Genomic DNA, 18,512 nt, shown 5'->3' with positions numbered 1-18,512 from the left:
TCAGGTGGCCAAAGTATTGGAGCTTCAGCTTCAGCATTTTACAGATGGGGAAAACTGAGGCTCACAGACATTAAGGACTTAGATCAAAAACATATGGTAAGTAGTGTAGACTGGATCAGAACCAGATATACATGTGATAACAAAGCTCACGGATGGCAGCATGGATGGCATCACCGATTCGAAGGACTTGAGTTTGAGCAGGCTCCGGGAGTTGGTGATGGACAGGGAAGCCTGGTGTGCTGCAGTCCATGGGGTCGCGAAGAGTTGAACACGACTGAGTGACTGAACTGAACTGAATAAAGCTCATGACCTTAACCATTCCTCAGTTCCTTCTGCTGTGCAACCAGATACTGGCAAAACCTCTCTTCCTCTCTACCCCGTCTTTATGGTGAAATCAAGAGGAAAAAAAGGAAGCTATCAAACCACTGAAAGTATTAACTTGCTCCTTACCATTTTCTGTGCATTCTTGTATACGTACACAAAGCAGCCAGGGATCACTGACGTTTACTTTGGAAGCCCTGAGCTTGCATTTTATTTTCATTGCTTAGATTCTTCTTTTATGATGTGTAGCCATCCCTGAGCTTGAACTGGCGCTTTGTTACTGCTTTATGTGAGGAGCTACAATGCAAACAGAATAAGCAAAGCATAATCTCCTGATTTTATTGCCCTTGTTTAAACCTGTTCCTAGGTTAGAAATGTGGGTGTGATCAGGAGTGACCTTGATGCTCTAACTTAGGAAGTGACTGTGTCTGTATTAGTTAAGTTACATGAAAGAATCATGAACTGGAGGGGTCATTATAAAAAAAAGAAATCTGTGTGTGTGTGTGTTGGAAGGTGTGTGGGAGGGGAGGCAACCTCACATTTATGAAAGACCTTAAACAGATATTGTTGATTTTATCTCCAAATCAGGTCATAGAGCAGTCATTGGAACCATATGTGTGTTTATAGCATTAATAATTTTTCTTTATAAAGTCAACTTTACTGAGGTATACTTTATATACAACAAAATCCAACAGGTCTAAGTATACAATATGACGAATTTTGATAAATATATTCAGTTGGGGTTTGCATTAATTTTTGACAGCTTTATTAAAACATAATTCACAAACCTTATGATTCACCTATTTAAAGTGTACAGTTTGATGGTTTTCAGTGTATTCACAGAAATGTACAACTATCACTGTAATCAATTCTGAAATATTTTCATCAGCCCCCAAAGAAACCTTATATCTGTCAGGAGTCATTTATTTTTTTCTCCCAACTCTTTCAGTCCTAGGCAATGACTCACCTACTTTCTGTAGACTTGCCTGTTCTGGAAGGTTCATAGAAATGGGAACCATGTAATATGTAGTCTTTGGTGATTGGCTGCTTTCCCTTAATACGCTGTACTTAATACAGTGTTTTTAAGGTTCATACATGTTGTAACATGTGTAATACTTCATTCATTGCTGAATAATATCATTGTGTATGGAAATAGACTCACAGAAATGGAGAACTTGTGTTGCCAAGGGTAAGGGTGGGGAGGGGATGGACTGGGAGTTTGGGACTATCCAATGCAAACTGTTACACACAGGATGGTAAGCAACAAGGTCCTATTGTATAGCATAGGGAACTATATTCAATACCCTGTAATAACAGTAATGGCAAAGAGTGTGAAAAAGAATTACGTATATACAGAAATGCTTCATTGTAAAACACTTCATTGTACAACAGAAACACTTCATTGTAAACCAATAATACTTCAATAAAATGATTTTTTTTAAAAAAATGGAAGAATAAAACAACCTACCTCCTCAGTTAACTTGGAGACCGAAAGCTAAATACAATTTATAGTAAAGAAAAAATTCCATTGTGTAGATATACCAAGTTTTATTTATTATCAGTTGTTGGATATCCGGGTTGTTTCTACTTCTTTGGCTGGTAGCATTGATTTCTTTTAAGATTTTTTTTTATAAGGACCATTTTTAAAGTCTGTTGAATTTGTTACGATATTCTTCTGCTTTATGTTTTGTTTTTTCCGCTGCAAAGCATGTGGAATCTTTGCTCCTGACCAGGAATTGAACTCAGATCGTCTGCATTGGAAGATGGAAGTCTGAATCACTAGACCATCAGGGAAGTCCCCTAGCACTGATTTTTAAAGAGTAAGCTTTTAATAGATACCTTGATTTTAAAATCCTCATTTAGGCTTTTTTTTTTTTTTCTTCACTGATATGCCAGGAGTATAAAGTAGCTTGGACTTCCCAGGTGGTGCTTGTGTTGAAGAACCTGCCTGCCAGTGCAGGAGACACAAGAGACCTGGGTTCAATCCCTGGGTTGGGAAAATCCCCCATGGCAACTCACTCCCGTATTCTTGTTTGGAGAATTCATGGATAGAGGAGCCCTGGGGGGCTACAGTCCATAGGGTCACAAAAAGTCAGATACAACTGAAGCGCCTGAGCATGCGTGCATGAAGTGTCTTAGTCCTCCCCTGACTACTGGGACAGTCTGATTAGGGTCACAACAACTGGATTTACAGTTGTACTAAAATTCTCATTTGGAGTGAATTCTCTTTCATCGCTATTTAATATTGTGGGAAATGCCTATAGAACTGTAGATATAGAAATATATGTACATAGACATGTGTATGTATATGCGTGTGCCTGCTCAGGCTCTCAGTTGTGTCTGACTCTGTGACCCTATGGATTGCAGCCTGCCAGACTCCTCTGTCCGTGGGATTCTCCAGGCAATGCTAGAGTGAGTTCCATTTCCTCCTCCAGGGGATTTTTCTACCCAGGTATCGAACCCATATCTCCTTCGTCTTTTGCACTGCAGGCAGATTCTTTACTGCTGGGCCATCAAGGAAGCCCTAATCTATATGTGTGTGTATACGTATAAAATAAGGATAACTCATATGGTTTTACAAGGAGTTTTAAAGTTAACTTACAAAGACAACATGCAGTTTCTTCTTCTTTTTAAAAGTAATATTGATATATAACAAATTATTTTACTTTAGAAATCATAAACTGTGCTGATTATGAAATGTCATTGGTAAGTGTCAAAATTGACACAATATCTGTTACTTTTGAAGGGCTAACATTGGTGTTCAGTTCAGTTCAGTTCAGTCGCTCAGTCGTGTCCGACTCTTTGCGACCCCATGAATTGCAGCACACCAGGCCTCCCTGTCCATCACCATCTCCCGGAGTTCACTCAGACTCACGTCCATCAAGTCTGTGATGCCATCCAGCCATCTCATCCTCTGTCGTCCCCTTCTCCTCCTGCCCCCAATCCCTCCCAGCATCAGAGTCTTTTCCAATGAGTCAACTCTTCGCATGAGGGGGCCAAAGTACTGGAGTTTCAGCTTTAGCATCATTCCTTCCAAAGAAATCCCAGGGCTGATCTCCTTCAGAATGGACTGGTTGGATCTCCTTGCAGTCCAAGGGACTCTCAAGAGTCTTCTCCAACACCACAGTTCAAAAGCATCAATTCTTCAGCACTCAGCTTTCTTCACAGTCCAACTCTGACGTCCATACATGACCACAGGAAAAACCATAGCCTTAACCAGACGGACCTTGACTAGACGGCAAAGTAATGTCTCTGCTTTTCAACATGCTATCTAGGTTGGTCATAACTTTTCTTCCAAGGAGTAAGCATCTTTTAATTTCATGGCTGCAGTCACCATCTGCAGTGATTTTGGAGCCCCCCAAAATAAAGTCTGACACTGTTTCCACTGTTTCCCATCTATTTCCCATGAAGTGATGGGACCGGATGCCATGATCTTCGTTTTCTGAATGTTGAGCTTTAAGCCAACTTTTTCACTCTCCTCTTTCACCTTCATCAAGAGGCTTTTTAGTTCCTCTTCACTTTCTGCCATAAGGGTGGTGTCATCTGCATATCTGAGGTGATTGATATTTCTCCCGGCAACCTTGATTCCAGCTTGTGTTTCTTCCAGTCCAGCGTTTCTCATGATGTACTCTGCATCTAAGTTAAATAAGCAGGGTGACAATATACAGCCTTGACGTACTCCTTTTCCTATTTGGAACCAGTGGTTATTCTATTTGAAACTATATAAGTCAATAGTTTATATTTTTGACCCAGAAGAAACTTACATTATTTTAAAGCTTTATGCTACTCATAAATTATCAAAAATCAGTCATAATAGTTTTGACACTCTTGTAACTGCAGATGTTACAGTTCTCACCCCTAAAACACATCATAGAACTAAAGTGCTTGAGAAATAGGAAAGTGAAAGTAGATGTGAAATGATAGGAGAAGTCAAGAACTAGGTACAGGCATCATTACTTATACTTGTTTTTTTAAATTTTTAAATAATAAGACTTTTAAAAATGGAGACAGGGCAGAGATGATGAAGGACAGGGGAGCCTGGCATGCTGCAGTCCATGGGATTGCGAAGAGTCGGACACGACTGAACAACTGAACTACAACAGTTGATTTACAATGTTGTATTGGTTTCTTTGTACAGAAAAGTGATTCAGTTTTATACTGTATATATAATATATATGTATAAAATGTATATATATATACACATATAGATGTATATGGAGCAGTCATAGTCAACAAGAGAGTCTGAAATGCAGTGCTTGGGTACAATCTCAAAAACAACAGAATGATCTGGGTTCATTTCCAAGGCACACCATTCATCATCATAGTAATCCAAGTCTATGCCCCAACCAGTAATGCTGAAGAAGCTGAAGTTGAACATCCCTATGAAGACCTACAACACTTTCACGAACTAACACCAAAAAACAGATGTCCATTTCATCATAGGGGATTAGAATGCAAAAGTAGGAAGTCAAGAGATACCTGGAGTAAAAGGCAAGTTTGGCCTTGGAGCACAAAGTGAAGCATGACAAAGGCTAACAGAGTTTTGTCAAGAGAACACACTGGTCATAGCAAACACACACTCCCAACAATGCAAGAAACGACTCTGCACATGGACATCACCAGATGGTCAATACCGAAATCAGATTGATTATATTTTTGCAGCCAAAGATGGAGAAACTCTATACAGTCAGCAAAACACAAGACCCAAAACTGACTGTAACTCTGATGTTGAGCTCCTTAGCAAAATTCAGGCTTAAACTGAAGAAAGGAGAGAAAGCCACTAGGCCATTCAGGTATGACCTAAATCAGATCCCTTATGATTATACAGTGAAAGTGGCAAATAGATTCAGGGGATTAGATCTTGTAGACAGAGTGCCTGAAGAAGTAGTCAGGAGGCAGTGACAAAAACCATCCCAAGGAAAAAGAAATGCAACAAGGCAAAGTGGTTGTGTGAGGAGGCTTTACAAATAGCTGAGGAAAGAAAATAAGTGGAAGGCAAGGCGGAAGGGGAAAGATATACCCAACTGAATGCAGAGTTCCAGAGAATAGCAAGGAGAGATAAGAAGGCCTTCTTAAAGGAACAATGCAAAGAAATAGAGGAAAATAATAGAATGGAAAGACTAGAGATCTCTTCAAGAAAATTGGCGATATCAAGGAAACATTTCATGTGAGGATGGTCATGATAAAGGACAGAAATGGTAAAGACTTAACAGAAGCCGAAGAAATTAAGAAGTGGCAGGAATACACTGAAGAACTATACAAGAAAGGTCTTAACGACCCCAATGACCATGATGGTGTGGTCACTCACCTACAGCCGGATATCCTGGAGTGTGAAGTCAGGTGGGTCTTAGGAAACATTACTATGAACAAAGCTAGTGGAAGTGATGGAATTCCAGCTGAGCTATTCAAGTCCTTAAAAATGATGTGTTGAAGTGCTGCACTCAATATGCCAGCAAATTTGGAAAACTTAGCAGTGGCCATGGGACTGTAAAAGGTCAGTTTTCATTCCAGTCCTAAAGAAGGGCAATGCCAGAGAATGTTCCAACTGTTGTACAATTGTGCTCATTTCACATGCTAGCAAGATTATGCTCAAAATCCTTCAAGCGAGGCTTCAGCAGTATGTGAATTGAAAATTTCCAGAGGTACAAGCTGGGTTTAGAAAAGGCAGAGAAGCCAGAAATCAAATTGCCAACATTGATTGGATCATGGAGAAAGCAAGGGAGTTCCAGAAAAACATTTACTTCTTCTTCACTGACTATGTGAAAGCCTTTGACTGTGTAAATCATAGCAAACTGGAAAATTCTTAAAGAGACTGAAGTAAAACCAGACCACCTTACCTGTCTCCTGAGAAACCTGTATTCAGGTCAAGAAGCAGTGGTTAGAACCCCACATTGAACAACGGACTGGTTCAAAACTGGGAAAGGAGTATACATCAAGGCTGTATATTGTCACCCTGCTTAGTTAACTTATATGCAGAGTACCTCATGCGAAATGCCAGGCAGAATGAATCCCAAGCTGGAATCAAGTTTGCCAGGAGAAATATCAACAACATCAGATATGCAGCTATCTCTCTGATGTCTAAAAGTGAAAAGGAACTAAAGATCCTCTTGATGAAAGTGAAAAAGGAGATTGAAAAAGCTGGCTTAAAAGTCAACATTCAAAAAATTAAGATGATGGCATCCAGTCCCATCGCTTCATGGCAAATTGATGGGGGAAAAGTGGAAGCAGTGACAAATTTTATTTTCTTGGCTCGAAAATCACTTTGGATGATGACTGCAGCCATGAAATTAAAAGACACTTGCTCTTTGGAAGGAAAACTATGACAAACCTAGATAGCATGTGACAAAGCAGAGACATCACTTTGCTGACGAATGTCCATCTAGTCAAAGCTATTTTTTTCCAGTAGTCATGCATGGATGGAAAGTTGGGCCATAAAGAAGGCTGAGCAAAAAAAAAAAAAAAAAAAAAGAAGGCTGAGCATGGAGGAATGGATGCTTTAGAACTGTGGTGCTGGAGAAGACTCTTGAGAATCCCTTGGAGAGCAAGGCGATCAAACCTGTCAATCCTAAAGGAAATCAACCCTGAATATTCATTGGAAGGAGTGATACTGAAGCTGAAGCTCCAATAGTTTGCCCAACTGATGGGAACAGCCAACGCATTGGAAAGGACCCTGTTGTTGGGAAAGATTGAAGGCAAAAGGAGAAAGATGAGATGTTTAGATAGCTTCACTGACTCTGTGGACGTGAATTTGAGCAAACTCTGAGAGAGAGTGAAGGACAGGGTATCCTGATGTACTGTGAGTCACAAAGAGTCGAACATGACTTAGTGAAAGAGCCACAACAATGAACTTTAGTATGTATTGGTATATATTTCTTTATCTATAATAAGCTTAATTCACAATAATTCACAAAGAATTATTTGCTTACCTTCTTTTTTATCACAGCACCCAAAGGCTGATTTGTTTACCTACAATTTTATTAGAATTCCCAGTTCTCAGAATCCCTTTCTCCCAAACTGTGGTAGCAGGCAATGAATGATGAATGTTTGGAGGGGCAAAGGCACCACGGGGAAAGAGCAATGCTAACCCTAGAAGAGCTCTGCTTTTTAGTTTATGAAACTTGTTACCTGTACTGAAGTCAGAACTAAAACAGAATTTCTAGGAACTTCTAAAAATTTAATTCTTATTGGAGTATGGTTGCTTTACAATGTTGTGTTAATTTCTGCTGTGCAGCAAAATGAATCAGTTAGACTCTAGGAGCTTTTGAATGTGTTTTCTTTTGACAGATAAGATTCACATGTGATAAAATTCACCCACCTACTGTGTACTGTTGAGTGGATCTTAGTCAAGAGTTGTGCATACTATACCAAAATCTAATTTCAAAACATTTAAAAAATAATTGTTGGACTACGCTGGTGGTTCGGTGGTTAAGACTCTGAGCCCCCACTGTAGGGGATGTGGGTTTGATCCCCGGTCAGGGAAGTTCCACATGCCAAAAGGTTCAGCCAGTGAATAAATAAAAATAATTGTAAAAGATTTTCATCACTCCAAAGAAACCTTGCCCCTTTAACAGTCATTCTCCACTTCTACTCCTCAAACTTTTCCAAAGTGGCCACTGCCTCTGCATCCCCACCAGCAACACGGGAGGCTGTCTGTGGTCTACCTCCTTGCCCATACTTTAGACCTGCCCACATGACTATGGCATTAATGTGACTGAGGAAAGGTCATGAAACCCAGGCTAATTCAGACTTCTGACATTCCTCACAGTTGGATGCCTAGATCAAGATAAAATCAACCTGGAATAAACTGTTTCCCCCCGAGATGTAGCCCATGATTGTAGGCTCTCAATTAAAATAAAGTAATAATTCAGCACCACATAATTTGGTAGTGATTGAGATTCAAATAAAAATTTGCTGGTTTTGCCTACTTTTGTTCAAGTAGAAAATGTGTCTAGGAATCCTTAGAGAGATATTTAATGGTAACATTCAAAAAGGAGTTACTAGAGAAAAATGACTGAGGCAGCTATGACTGAAAATAAGACCAAAGAGTTGTAAATCACTCTGTATTTGTAAATCACTCTGTATTTGAGTGTAGAACATTCGTATACATTTCAGGGACAGGAAGCTTCTGTGTCAACATTAAATGTTCGTAAATGTCAAACGCGCAATTCTGACATCCCATCCTATATCCGGGAGAATAGAAATTTTCAGCCAGTGTAGAGTTGAGGAAATAACAAAGACTTGGCATCACTTGAACAGAACTGAATGCCATCTAAGATGTTAGAGCTTAAAAGTTTTCCGTGAGTGTAATGTAGTCTTTCATCAACAGTCCTTTTCATTTTCTGAAGGAAATGTCTTGAAACTTACCTAACTCTCCTTTTCCTTTAACAGAACAAATGCTAACTTTAGGAGTACATGCTATCTTTTATACTAATGATAATCTAATTTTGTTGAATGGTGTGATTTTATTATGGTTCGTTTTGTTTATTGTTCTTCTTTCTTGTCCAAGGGAGGTTTATAATAATACGTGGGATAGATCTATTTTTAAAGACCAACATTTTTTACTTCATCAGGCATTTTAAATTTAAAAAAAATTTCATATAATTTTAAAGGATACTTTCCATTTACAGTTATTACAAAATATTGGTTATATTCCCTGTGGTGTTCAGTACATCCTTGAGCCTATCTTATACCCAGTTGTTCGTACCTCCTCTCCCCCACCCCTGTATTGCCCTTCCTCCCCACTGGTAACCACTATTAATAGTTGTCTATAAGTCTGCTTATTTTTGTTGTATTCACTAGGTGAATTTTTCAGATTCCACATGTAAGTGGTATCATATAGTATTTGTCTTTCTCTGTCTGACTTATTTCACTAAAACATAACACCCTCCAAGTCTATTCATGTCACTGCAAATGGTAAAATTTGGCAGTTTTTTGTGGCTGGATAGTATCTTATTGTATACGTACTCCACATCTTCTTTATCCAATTATCTGTTGATGAAATCTTAATTAGATTACTTCCATACCTTGGCAATTGTGAGTAATGCTGCTCTGAACATTGGGATGCATGTATCTTTTCAAATTCGTGTTTTTATCTTTTTTGGTATATACCCAATAGTAGAAATGCTGGCTCACATGCTAATCTTATTTTTATTTTTTTGAGAAACCTCAATACTGTTTTCCACAGTTTCTGCACCAATTTATGTTCCCACCAACAATGTACAAGGTTTCCTTTTCTCTACATCCTTGTCAACATTGTTATTTGTGTTCTTTTTGATGATGGCTATTCTGACTTCCCTGGTGGTTCAGACGGTAAAGCGTCTGTCTACAATGCAGGAGACCCAGGTTCGATCCCTGGTTTGGGAAGATCCACTGGAGAAGGAAATGGCAATCCACTCCAGTACTATTGCCTGGAAAATCCCATGGTGTGGGGGGTCGCAAAGAGTCGGATACGACTGAGTGACTTCATTCATTTTTTATTCTGACATAAGTGAGGTGATGTTTAATTATTATTTTGATTTGCATTTCCCTGATGATTAGCAATATTGAGCACCCCTTCATGTGTCGTCTGTTGGCCGTCTGTATTTCCTCTTTGGAAAAATATTTATTTAGTCCTTCTGTCTATTTTTTAATTGGGTTATTGTGTGTTTTTTTGATGTTGAATTGTATGAGCTGTTTATATATGTTGAATACTAATCCCCAATCTGTCATATCATTTGTAGGTATCTTCTCCCATTCAGTAGGTTGATGACTATCTTTAGTGTTATGTTTGAATTCCTTTTTCTTTTCTGTGTGTATATCTATTACAGATTTTTGGTTTGTGGTTACCATGAAGTTTTTAATATAGAAGTCTGTATTTATATGTGCTGGTTTTAAGTTACTGATCTCTTCGTTTCAAATTCATTGCTCCTGCTCCTGCCTTGATTGCCTGCATTTCCCTGTGACTCCTAAACATTTACTTTCCACCCAACCTCTGTGGCACTTCACGATATACTCTTGTGCATGCATCTTACCTTCCTAATGGAGTTATGAGCTCCTAGGTGGCAAGGGCTATGCCTTATATTTCTTCTGAGGTCCCTTGGTATCTATTGCAATATAGTTTAAATTGTAAGTGATCAAAAAATTTCTGGAATGAGGATCCCATTTGTATAACACAGCATTTCTGTAAATATTGGGATAAACAGGCTTAGTGGAAATTTCAGTAAATTAGTTTTTGATTTCCTTTTATTGGGATATAGTTGCTTTACAGTGTTGTGATAGTCTCTACTGTACATCAAAGTGAATCCACCATATGTATACATAGAGTCCCTCCTTTTTGGATTTTTTTCTCATTTAGTTGCTTCCAGAAAGCACTGAGTAGAGTTCCCTGAGCTATACCATGGGTTCTGATTAGTAATCTATTTTGTGCATAGTAAAAATAGTGTATATATGACAATCTCAATCTCCCAATTCGTCCCACCTCCCCTTTCCCTCTCTTGGTGTCCATATGTTTGTTCTGTACATCCATGTCTCTATTTCTGTTTTGCAAATAAAGTTCATCTATACCATTTTTCTAGGTTCCATATGTATGTGTTGATATATAATATTTCAATTCATTTAAGCTCAATCCGTTCTGAAGGAGATCAGCCCTGGGATTTCTTTGGAAGGAATGATGTTAAAGCTGCAACTCCAGTACTTTGGCCCCCTCATGCGAAGAGTTGACTCATTGGAAAAGACTCTGATGCTGGGAGGGATTGGGGGCAGGAGGAGAAGGGGACGACAGAGGATGAGATGGCTGGATGGCATCACGGACTCGATGGACGGGAGTCTGAGTGAACTCCGGGAGTTGGTGATGGACAGGGAGGCCTGGCATGCTGTGATTCATGGGGTCACAAAGAGTTGGACATGACTGATTGATTGAACTGAACTGAACTGAAGCTCTTTATTCACAAGAATACCAGGAAAGACATTTTATCGTATTGGATCATAAGCTATGAAGAAGGAGGATGAGTAAGATGAAATTTTCAGAAAAAAATGGTAACTCATATCTATATTTCCTTATTTTGTGGTCATAGACTGTACACCTAAGTTTAACCTTTGACCCAAACCAGATCAAGCTGGGTGTGGATAGTTAAAATAATCAACTTGAAATTACTGTACACTCACAACATGGTTATTCTGTTGCACTTTAACAAATGCCAGCTAACTTAAAATAATTTGCTAGGTTAGCTCTAAGGATGAAATGGAAGGCTGGAGGAACCAGGCCTGGATATCCCTTGGGAGCCAAGGTAGTAGGATGTGACAGAGTGTTTCTTTAATGCACTGCCACTGGGATCAATAAATCCCAAATATTTTTCTTTTATTAGAACATTGCACTCAAGTTCAGGATCCTGGGGAAGAGGTCCTATACTGGCCTTGCTTGGTTCAGGTTCTGTTTTATAGGTCAAGATCAAAGACGTCTTGGTTAACAGTCCCACCAACCATCTATATATGAGGAAAGACCCAAGTGCTCCAAAGAAAACTGGCTACCATTACAACAAGGAGGAAAGGCTAGTCTAGTTGTGAAGTCACCTTATGGAATATAGAAAATCAGAAAAAGCAGGTGAGAGACATCTAAAGGATAGCAGATTACAGGAGAAAGATGTTGCCCTGGCAGAAAATAAGAAATAACTAAATGGTATTTTTCACCATGTTCCGTTCAGACTACCTGTGTCTCAAATTCTGAGACAGTGAAAGGTCAGAAGCTCTTAGCCAACTCTTTAAAAACTTGTCATTCTAGTCCCAGTTGATACATATGGGAGCTTTGTATTTCAAAGATTTGCTCTCCCAAACATTTACTGTGAGAAGAATTTCTCTGGCTCCTGTCCTGTGTGTTGAAATGTCACTCAAGGCAAGACAAAGCAAAGCAAGGTGTGGCCACAGGTATCTGGTGTATAAAGGCATTTCTGTCTACTTCAGTTTGAAAACTTGCAAGGGAGATACTCCTTACCTTTTCACTCCCCTTTCCTTTCCCTCCAGAAAACTCTGACTTTTTTAAAGATCATGGTGCTTTGCCTTTGTAAATGTGTACTTTTCCTGGACAGCTGTACCTTGAAGATTTAAATGAAGGGCAATCTCTTATACATTAAAAAATGTTAATTAATTAATTAATTTATGACTGTGTGGCTCAGGGGGTAAAGCGTCTGCCTGCAATGCAGGAGACTTGGGTTCGATCCCTGGGTCAGGAAGATCCCCTGGAGAAGGAAATAGCAACCCACTCCAGTACTCTTGCCTGGAAAATCCCATGGACAGAGAAGCCTGGTAGACTACAGTCCATGGGATCGCAGAGAGTCGGACACGACTGAGCGATTGCTTGCTTGCTTGTGCTGGGTCTTCGCGGCTGCACGGGCTTTTCTCTAGTTGCAGCAAGCGAGGACTGCTCTGAAGTTGTAGTGTGCTGGCTTCTCCCTGCAGCGGCTTTTCTCGTTTTGGAGCAGGGTCTCTAGGGTGCGTGGGCTTCGGTAGTTGTGGCTCCCAGGCTCAAGAGCGCAGGCTCAGTGCTTTCGGCCCACAGGTTTAGTTGCTCCTTGGCACGTGAAATCTTCCAGGATCAGGGATCAAACCTGTGCCTCCAGCATTGGCAGGCGGACTACTTACCACTAAGCTGCCAGGGAAGCCCTGCATTTGGTTTTTTATACAACCTTTTGGCCTCCTTAGGCATTTGGTTATTGAAGTCATACATTGTCTAGTTTAGGGAATTAAGACTATCTTTTCTTTAAAAGGTATTCTAAATAGGAATTGCAGAGTACCACTGTGTTGTCTCTAGAAGGAACAGAATTTATTATTTACTTTTACAATAGAGTAGGTACTGGAGAGAATAGACTTCTCAGGAAGGGTATATCTGCATACTTCAAAGGATTTTTATATTTGCAAGTATTCTGTCTGCTAACACAGTCATGCGGGCTGAGAGACTAAATTTTAGACTCTACAGTTTTGTGCACAAGTTGTAATATTTTTTGGTTTTCAGTTATGAAATATTGAAAGTTAATTTGTACAAAAAGCTGTGGCAGGTGGTGACATGATTTTTGCCCAGTACTTTGAATGTCAAAGTGAAGAAATTCACCGAGTTGCAGGTAAATTGATGGGTATAGCTATGGCTCTTTTGAAAAAGTGAAAGTGAAGTCGCTTAGTTGTGTCTGACTCTTTGTGACCCCATGGATTATAGCCTACCAGGCTCCTCTGTCCATAAGATTTTCCAGGCAAGAGTACTGGAGTGGGTTGCCATTTCCTTCTCCAGGGGATCTTCCTGACTCAGGGATCGAACCCAGTTCTCCTGCATTGTAGGCAGAAGCTTTATTGTCTGAGCCACCAGGGAAGTCTCTCTTAAGGTGGCTAAATTCCTCAGCATCTAATTAGAGACATGCATGAATGGAAGAATGATATTCCTACTCTCTGTTCACCTATTTTCTGATGAAACTACAGCCAAGAGAATGGTTTGGCAAAGTCTGTGGATGAAGAGGACTCTGTTGAACCTGACTGTGAAGCTGGCATGGTGAAGGGAGACGGAAAGTAAAGAAGACTGGGAGGCCCTGTCGAGGGCAGGAAGTTCAGGCCTTGGGCCTCCAAATCCATTACCATATAGACTACTTCAGGATTGATAAAGAATGAATGTTTTCAAATTCTTTTAAAGTATAATTTTGATACCAAAACCCAGTCAAAATTAAAAACAAAAGAGACAAATCTCACTTATGACTTTAACCCTCCCCCAAAGAGACTGACATAATCAAAACAGAGCCTGAACCAGGGAAGTTTTAGTCTGCTAATTCAAGGATGATTCAATAGTAGAAATTAGAGATTTTATTACAGTTAAAAGAAAAAAAAATCACAATCATCTCCATATGCACTGGAAATGCATTTGAGAAAAACATAATACACATTCTTTATAATAATACTTGAAAGTAGAAACTTTGGTCCTTAAGTTTGTGGAATATATCTATCTGAGCCTCAGAAGCAATACCATGGCACGTGAAGGCTTTTCCATTAAAGTTAGAAACTGGACAAAGATATATACTCTGATTATTTAACATTATTCTGTATGCCTTGTCTCACACAAAGGCAAAAAAAAATTAGACATATGAGAATCCAAAGTAAGGGGTTTGTAGATGGCTATATGACTGTATTGTATTATCAGTTGTATATACCCAAGAAAATCGTCAAAGAATCTAATTCAAATAAGAGATTTTATAATAAGGTAGTAGAATCCAAAATTAACATACAGTAGTAATAGCTTTTATACATACAAACAGAGGTAAAGAAATAAGCCTAATTATAATGTTAGCAAAAAGAATAAACTATATAAAAATAAAATAAAAAGAAACATTGAGGAAAACTTTAAACACTAGAACACAAAATAGACTGAACAAATGCAAAGATATGAAATGGAAAGTAGACTCAACATCATAAAAGGAATTTTCCCCCTTAAATCAATTTATAATTTAACTCAGTCATAATGAAAGCACTATCAGATTTTAGAATCAAACTGATTCAGAAGTTCATATAAAAAAGTAAACAAACAAGTGAAAATCACTCAGTCGTGTCCAGCTCTTTGCAACCCCATGGACTATACAGTCCATGGAATTCTCCAGGCAGGAATACTGGAGTGGGTAGTCTTTCCCTTCTCCAGGGGATCTTCCCAACTCGGGGATCAAACCCAGGTCTCCCACATTCTTTACCAACTGAGCCACAAGGAAAGCCCAAGAATACTGGAGTGGGTTAGCCTATCCCTTCTTTAAGAGCTCTTCCTGACCCAGGAATCAAACTGGGGTCTCCTGCATTGCAGGCGGATTCTTTACCAACTGAGCTTTCAGGGAAACCCAAATAAACAAGAAGAGCCAAGAAAATATTGAAAAGGTGTGCAGTGATAGAGAGGAAAGAAAGTATTTGCACTGAAACTTGAAATATATTAAAAATGCTTAAGGACTAATTCTCTGGTGGTCAAGTGGTTAATTCTTTGTACTGTTACTGCTGTGGGTGCAGGTTCAAGCCCTGGTCAGGGAACTAAGATCCCGCAAGCCACAAGGATTGGCCGAAAGAAATAGAAAGACTTAATTGTTAAACAAATTTGGTAATGGTGGGTGACTAGACAGATCATTGGAACAGAAAGGAAAATCCAGAAACACCCATATATACCCAAGAATTAGATACGAATTACAAATGACTTTTCACCTATGAAACAACACATATCATTCAGAGAATGCTGAGAAATTCACGTTAAAGCCAACAAATTGGCAAAAATCCAGAAGTTTCGCAGCACACCCAAAGTTGCTGGGGCTCAGATAAATTGGTTTAATCCCTTGAAGTCAATTTGCTAATACTAGTTACAATTACAAATCTATATTTGTAGTTGACTGAGCAATTCTTTTCAGATATGTATAAAGATATATGTGAATGTGAGGTTATTCATTACAGAATTTTTTTCACTGGGAGCAGTGGTTAAAGAATTAAGAATTACTGGGACACAACGTAGCCGAAAGAAAGGAGTGAGGATGGTTATTACGCGTTGATGTGAAAGATCTTCAAGGTATTTTTCAAGTGAGAAAAAGCAAGACACATACCAATATATATATAACATGCTATTTTTTTGTGTCTTAAAAAAAATTAGAGGGAATCTGTACTTGAGTTTGCTTATGTATTTATAAGGTAATTCTGTGTGAGTGTGTGCTAAGTTGCTTCAGTTCTAGAAACGAGAAACGAGAAGCGCTGGTTACCTTTGAAGGGTATGGAAATTAGACAGCAACTAGGTAGTGGGAGACTGTATATCTTCTGTCATTTTTTTTCCATTTTGAACCAGATGGATGTTTTGTTGAAAAAAGGATGTCTAAGACTATTTGCTCATTTTTGCTTGTGATATTCATAAAGAAACTCTTGAAGGGGACTTCCCTGGTAGTCCAGTGGTTAAGAATCCACCTGCCAGTGCGGGGGACATGGATTCCATCTCTGATCTGGGAAGATCCCCCATGCCGTGGTGCAACTAAGCCCGTGTGCCATAACTACCAAGCCTGTGCCCTAGAGCGCGGGAGCAGGAGCCACGATTCCTGCACCCCAAGTCTAGAGCCTGTACTCTGCAGCAAGAGAAGCCCTGCAGTGAGAAGCCTGCACGTAGCACAGGGAAGACCCAGTGCAAAAAAATATATCAACATGTTCTTTTGAAAAAAAGAAACTCAGGAGGGATACTTGAGTTGGTGAACATTGTGACGTGCTGCCTACCCTCCCTCCAGACCTCCTTTAGGAATGAAAGATTTCTTGCCCCTGAGACTGAAACTGAAGGGCTGCTGACAGATGGCTTCAGGTAACACCCCCCAGGGGTAATGGTTGCCCCTTTTGAATAGAGTCACCTCACCCGAGGTCACGTCCCCTTCCCAGGTGGCCTGCAACTGGTGAGTTATCAACATGGGGCTGTGAAGGGCCAGCTCCTCTTGCCCCATTCAGGGCAACTCTGAGAGGTCAGCCGGCTTTGGAAATCTCCTTAGCCCTTAACTCTGTGTGGTGGCTTGCCTTCTCTTGCTGCTGTCTGTTCTCTTCCAATGAGAACACTTTTAGTAAACCTGCTCTTGCTAAGATCTTCTTCACGGGGAACTCAACATGCAACAAGAATCCAAAACAGTCATTTCCTGTGGTTGGCTTGGGCTGGGAACCTGGTGAATGGGGATAAATTTGGGAAGGAGACTTTTCACTTTATGCCTTTTAAAAAAATTTTGAAGTGTAGTTGATTTACAGTGTCATGTTAGTTATAGGTGTACAGCTCCATGGTTGAGTTGTACATATATTGTGTGTGTGTGTGTATATACATATATACACACACACACACATATATGTGTTCTTTTTAGATTCTTTCCCTTATAGGTTATTACAAAATATTGATTATAGTTCTCCATGCTATACAGTAGGTGCCTGTTGGTTATCTAGTTTATATATGCTGCGGTTAAGTCGCTTCAGTCGTGTCCAACTCTGTGTGACCCCATAGATGGCAGCCCACCAGGCTCCCTTGTCCCCAGGATTCTCCAGGCAAGGAAACTGGAGTGGGTTGCCATTTCCTTCTCCAATGCATGAAAGAGAAAAGTGAAAGTGAAGTCGCTCAGTTGTGTCCGACTCTTAGCAACCCCATGGACTGCAGCCTACCAGGCTCCTCTGTCCATGTGATTTTCCAGGCAAGTGTACTAGAGCGGGGTGCCTATATAGTAGTGCATATATGTTTATTCCGAACTCCTAATGTATCCTTTTTATAATATAAAAACATTTTTTGGAAACGTGGATATAGTACTTATTCAAATAAGAAATAAAGATTTTAAAGTTAACTTGATATGTCAGTGATCTCTTATCCTTTTCCTTGTGTATTTTTAGGGAACTTTTAATATTTTAATTTAGGAGGAGCTGTTTTAAATCTAGAATACCATGCCTTACCATACTCTAAATATGCTTTTTCTTTTTTTCGCTTAGGACCCGCTGAGAGACGCCCGCTTGACCTCCCGTCACAATGGAATTGAAAAAGTCGCCTGATGGTGGCTGGGGCTGGGTGATTGTAGCTGTCTCCTTCTTCACTCAGTTTTTGTGTTATGGATCGCCATTAGCTGTTGGTGTCTTGTACATAGAATGGCTGGACGCCTTTGGTGAAGGAAAAGGAAAAACGGCCTGGATTGGATCCCTTGCAAGTGGAGTTGGCTTGCTTGCGAGTAAGTGGATTACTTTGTGCTTCTCCTCACTCATTAATCGTTTAATTACATAATTGTTTCCTGCCTCATTAACACTGTACAAGGCATAGGAGGCTACACTTTTTTTTTTAAAGTATAATACCTACTTTTCTGCCTTCACTGAGATTATAAACCTCTCCTTCACTGTAATAGTGTGTCTGACACACAGTTGTGTCTGACTTTTTGCGACTCTATGGACTGTAGCCCACCAGGCTCCCCTGTCCATGGGAATTTCCAGGCCAGAATAGTACGGTGGGTTGCCATTTCCTTCTCCAGGAGATCTTCCTGACCCAGGGACCAAACCGAAGTCTCTCGCATTGCAGATAGATTCTTTACTGTCTGAGCTACCAGGGAAGCCCTCACTGTACTAAATCGTGTGAAAGTACAGAAATTCCATAAGAAATTGAAGAATTCATATCTTTATTCATTTATTTGCTGCTGTGTAGTAGGCATTGATGCTGGATATGAAAGGATGAATGGCTAACACAT

General features: G+C 39.7%; 1 protein-coding gene across 6 annotated transcripts in view; it reads left to right on the top strand.

Annotated features, from left to right (window-relative positions):
* Positions 1–18,512, top strand: part of SLC16A9 (solute carrier family 16 member 9) — an 80,367-nt gene that overhangs the window by 15,273 nt on the left and 46,582 nt on the right. For 4 of the 6 annotated variants that reach the window (XM_042240812.1, XM_027962235.2, XM_060406449.1 and 1 more), the window contains exon 2: positions 17,773–18,005. In XM_042240812.1, the coding sequence (XP_042096746.1) occupies positions 17,810–18,005 (196 nt within the window). In that variant the 5' untranslated portion in view covers positions 17,773–17,809. Of the gene's footprint in view, positions 1–1,407; positions 2,142–17,772; positions 18,006–18,512 lie in introns of those variants that run through there. The other 2 variants (XM_060406451.1, XM_060406450.1) reach the window with 2 other exon arrangements.

This window comes from Ovis aries, chromosome 25 (assembly GCF_016772045.2).
Source record: "Ovis aries strain OAR_USU_Benz2616 breed Rambouillet chromosome 25, ARS-UI_Ramb_v3.0, whole genome shotgun sequence".
NCBI lineage: Eukaryota > Metazoa > Chordata > Mammalia > Artiodactyla > Bovidae > Ovis > Ovis aries.
This window is presented reverse-complemented; position numbering and strand designations above follow the sequence as displayed.